Source organism: Mus pahari, chromosome 11 (genome assembly GCF_900095145.1).
Source record: "Mus pahari chromosome 11, PAHARI_EIJ_v1.1, whole genome shotgun sequence".
In the NCBI taxonomy this organism is placed as follows: Eukaryota; Metazoa; Chordata; class Mammalia; order Rodentia; family Muridae; genus Mus; species Mus pahari.
Window position 1 is genome coordinate 26,583,147 of NC_034600.1, and position 4,795 is coordinate 26,587,941.

The window sequence follows — 4,795 nt, forward strand, 5'->3', positions numbered from 1 at the left end:
TGTGTGTGTGTGTGTGTGTGTGTGTGTGTGTGCAAGCCACATACTTATGGTTGCCCATGGAAGCCAGAAGAGTGTGTCAGATGCCCTGGAGCTGAGTGGTAGGCAGTTGTGTGCCACTTAGCATGGGCACTGGAAACCAAACCTCGGTCCTCAGGAAGAGCATCAAGCTCTCATAAACGCTGAGCCATCATCTTTTAGCCCTTGAAGTGGGTTTTCACACTGGCTGAAAATCCAACTGCCTGCTGATGCCTAGGCCCTACTGAAGTAAGTTAGAATATTGGGGCAGGGCACTGGGGCACATCAGCGATCCATCTGTCTGTCTGTCTGTCTGTCTATCATCTATCTGTCATCTATTTATCTTTTGCTTTTATTTTGAAACAACAACAAGAAAATGATTCTCCTGCCTCAGGCTCCCTATTGCTGGTCTTACATGTGTGAGCCAACATGCCTGGCTCAGAGATCTATATTCCAAAGTAGTATAAAGGGCTCTACACCTCTGCTGCAAAGATTTAAACCTTTTAAGAAGGCCATTTAAAAGCAAATTTCAAGTAGCACCTGTTACCTAATTCTCCTGCCTGCCTACACCCTAGACCCTTAGATATCCTAGAACTCGCATGCTCTCAAACCACCCCTGCTAACCCAAGCCCACTGCCATCTCTCTTTCTCATTCTTTAATAACACTCCCCGTGTTTTCCATATCAAACACATGGCTCGCATCTCTGCCCCTGGAAAGCCTTTCTCGACCCCATCCTCGGTGTCCTAGCACAGCCTTTCTCCTAGCACAGCCTTTCAAAATCAGAGCTCCAGATAAGCCAGACTCAGCCTGTTATCTCCTATAAGTTGCTCTGGGTAATGACCTCAGCAGATAGCGAACAGCAGCAGACACCCACTCAGAGACAGCTCCTGGATGTGTTTAAAATTCAAGTTTATTTTAAAGAAAAGAAAAGAAAAGAAGAGAAGAGAAGAGAAGAGAAGAGAAGAGAAGAGAAGAGAAAAGAAAAGAAAAGAAAAGAAAAGAAAAGAAAAGAAAAGAAAAGAAAAGAAAAGATGAATGTCCTAGACACAGGCACTAAGTAATTTTGCCTCCTACAAAATTATATTTGTGTAGCCAGCCAAAGGGTTGGGACTTAGGAAAGAAAAAGGAGGCTTGTTTGCTTGAGAGGGACTTTCGGATGCTCACAGCCAGCTATTGGATGGAACACAGGGTCCCCAATGGAAGAGCTAGAGAAAGTACCCAAGGAACTGAAGGGGGAATGCAACCCTGTAGGTGGAACAACAATATGAACTAACCAGTAACCCCTGAGTTTGTGTCTCTAGCTGCATATGTAGCAGAAGATGGCCTAATCGGCCATCATTGGGAAGAGAGGTCCCTTGGTCTTGCAAACTTTATATGACGCAGCACAAGGCAAGGCCTGGGCCAAGTAGTGGGAGTGGGTAGGTAGGGGAGCAGAGGGGAGGGGAGGGGTATAGGAAACTTTCGGGATAGCATTTGAAATGTAAATAAAGAAAATAAAAAAATAAAAAAAGGAGAGAGACTTTCGGTACATTGTGCGATTCTTACTCATTTGAAATCTAACTTGAGACGTAAATTGCTTCTCCCTCCTTTTGATTGATTCTCAGAATCACCATGTCATGAACATTGTTCTCCCATTTCCGCCCCTGTTTGGAGAACATCCTTCTAAGAGTAGAGCATCAAGCAAGCGATGGGTTTACTTTTCACGATTCAGTGAGCGACTTCAGAACATGTAAAGTTCAGATCAAATTGAAACAGAATCCTTGTGCCTCTGTGGGCACAGCAAAACAACCTCCAGCGTATAAAGTGTCTGCCTTCATTTTTTTTAAAAAAAAAAAAAAAGGAAAAAAAGAAAAAGAAAAGAACCTACGTACCGCCACATGTGTGCTCAACTCTGTTCACTTCCTTGTATCCCTTTGAAAGACAGAGGTAAGTGAACTGCAGAGCACAGATTACTTCTCTGGAGTCCTTTGCCCTCCTGCTAAAATCTCCCCCAAACGCTCACTTAAAACTGATTTGAAGGAAACAAAACCAAAACATGGCAGGTCTTCGATCTAGAACATCACTGGCTGGTAAGTTCCTATGTGGGTTTTATTATAGAAATACAGATTGAGAACCTACTCGTGGGCCAGAGATGGAAACCATTTCCTAATCCAAATCGACCTTCTCATCAGCACTGACCTCATGATGAGCTCTGCCCTTGCTGCTCTAACCACCTGCAGTCTCCTCATCTCCTCGCTCTTCTCCTCTCACCCCCCCCCTTTTTTTTCTCTAAAGGCTCCCAAGGCACCACACCCTCCTGGCTCTCCTCCTGGCTCCCTGTGAGGTGAGAGCTGCATCCAACACAGACAACCCCTTCCTCAGATATTGTTCTCCACTGCCCTTCAGGGCCAGATGGGAACTCCACTTCAAGCCTCATGCGGACGGACATTCCAATGGAAAGAAAATGAAAGAAGCAACAGGCGGAAGGTGGAAGGCATAAAGCCTCTAACAGAGTCAGCAAACCATTCCCAGAGCTTCCTAGCAGGCTTCTGCTTCTCTTAGTCCAGGTTGCCTGGTAAGGCCAGCTCCCCAAACTGTACGATGTATTGGAAATAAAGTGTTTTAGCTGGTCCCATGCAGCCTGCATAAACACAGTTCTGCCATGTGGAGAGAGGCAGACTGTGCATCAGGCCAGCAGCAATCTGCCCTGTGACACTTGCTTTCATAAATGGCTGAATTTGTGAGTGCTCTCTATTTGACAAGTAAGTCATAACATTTCTAAGAATGTGGAAAAGTTTTAAAGAGGGCCTAAGACCTGGAATAAATAATTGTGTGACGTCAATATGTCAAGGTTAACGTAACTTATTGCTAATAAGTGTACATCTATAGCATATGTAAGTCATATCACTGTAAATGGTAAGGACATAGACCCACAGAAGCTACATCTGTAACATATGTAAGTCATATCACTGTAACTGGTAAGGACGTAGACCCACAGAAGGTACAGACTTTGGATCTGTTTCTGCCATCTGCTAGTGTACTAGCCATCTTTATTTGCCTTTCTTCTTCAGTTGCTCTACAAAGTAATCATTACACGCAACCGTCAGAGCTGCCACCATGACCACAAACTCATTAAAATCCACTTCGTTGTCCTTATTGGCGTCCAGGTCCTGCATTATCTTATCCACCAACTGGGGATCCTTTTGGCACTAAAAAGAAAAAGAAAGTTTCTAACTTGGAGGCCTGGAGGGTCATGACAACTGAAGTCATGTCTTCCTTCTGTTGGCATGCAAGTTTTCATTCTCCTACGGACAATTCCCAAAGTCTATTTACAAGACCATCCGAGCCAGCCTAGAGTCTTAACCCCTGCCTTCGGACCACAGAAACCAGCTCAGCCCTACAGGGTCAGAAACGCAAAGAGAACAGATTCAAGTGAATTAGGGATGCTGGAAATGTATTTACTGGAGACCACAGGCAAAACACCAGGACACTGGGAGACAGCGCAGTGACACAGGCAGAGGACCAGGACACCTCAGGATAGTTGGGTTGACATATAAACAGAAGCTTCAAAGTCAAAGGGGACAATAAATGGCCCTACCATCTACCATCAGTAGGGTTTGGAACCATCATGTAAGATTTCAGAATTCCCTAATGTATCCCATAGAAAGAACAGTCTTTGCCAATCATGGTATGGAGCTGCTCTAACTCCTTTGAAGGTGCTTAGTAACAAGTTTGCTGGAAAGGCCAGTACAAGTACTGCGCACCTGAATAAATCTGAATTTCAGATTAAACAACGTGCATTTTTCACTAAGTGTGACCCAAGTATTATATGGGGTAGAAACTATTTTACCTCATAACTGCACCTAGAAAAGTGTCTGAAACACAGAAAAAGAAGTACCCAGGAGCCATTTTCCTTACCACTATGGTTTAGTTCTCCAAGTGTTGACAATTACATTGAAGGTTTTTTTTTTTTAATCCAACATTCAATATTCTGGTACAACAATAAAAGATGTGGCTAGTTATACCCAGGGCTATCATTATAATTAATAATGGCTAGCAATACCTGGAGCTTTAGACAGTGGAAAGGAAAGCGGCTCCTGCCAGCGTGTGCAGAAAACAAGACCTCCAGGGTTTACTTCCCCAGCACTTAGGGTCTTGAGGCAAACGATGGACAGAATGCTCAGAACACCTGTCCCCAAAGCCACCCCCTCTCCATGCACCAGCAGATGAGGCAGAAAGACAGACTCACTGTGAGGAACTCTGTGAGCTCTCGCTGTAACAGCATCTTCAGCTCCCCCTTGTTGAGCTTGAACCTGTCCCCTTCCTTGCAGGAGTACCGGTGGAAGATGCGAATCATGGTGTCCATAGCCATCTCCAGCTGGGTGGGCATGCCGACAGTGGCGTGGATCACTCCTGAAGCAGGACGCCAAACCAGGGGGAAGGCACTTGCTCAAAAAAAGCAGATGGGGACACGTCAGCTTAAGTCTTCTGTCAAAATTGAGTACTAACGCTCCACTAAAGACGGTGTTCCGCTCATTCTAGAGCAAGCTGCAAATGAGACCATTGTAGGTGTTTTCACTCCACCCCAATTCCCACTCCTCCAACCTGTGTACCTCCAGTGGTTCACAGTTTTGTAACCAAACAGGCCCAGAGTTGTGTTAGAACACAGAACCGATAGATAGATAGATAGATAGATAGATAGATAGATAGATAGATAGATAGATAGATAGATAGATAGATAGACAAACAAATAAATAAAGCAAAAGAAAAGGAAAATTCTTTACTTCCTACCTGTTCAGC

The 4,795-nt window shown here is 44.5% G+C and overlaps 1 protein-coding gene across 1 annotated transcript; it reads right to left on the reverse strand.

The window, feature by feature from the left end:
• Positions 1-3,012: 3,012 nt before the first annotated feature.
• Positions 3,013-4,444, reverse strand: S100z (S100 calcium binding protein Z). Its single transcript, XM_021208810.1, has 2 exons — positions 4,245-4,444; positions 3,013-3,204 (listed from the first exon to the last, which is right to left on the reverse strand). The coding sequence occupies exons 1-2, from the start codon at positions 4,383-4,385 to the stop codon at positions 3,046-3,048; spliced, it is 300 nt and encodes a 99-aa protein (XP_021064469.1). The 5' UTR covers positions 4,386-4,444; the 3' UTR covers positions 3,013-3,045.
• Positions 4,445-4,795: the final 351 nt, after the last annotated feature.

Excerpts from the sequence above, each read along its gene's own strand:
- S100z (XM_021208810.1), bottom strand. The coding sequence starts at position 4,385 with ATGCCCACCCAGCTGGAGATGGCTATGGACACCATGATTCGCATCTTC. Across the intron at positions 3,205-4,244 it reads AGCTCACAGAGTTCCTCACA|TGCCAAAAGGATCCCCAGTT; the intron begins GTGAGTCTGTCT and ends TTTTCTTTTTAG.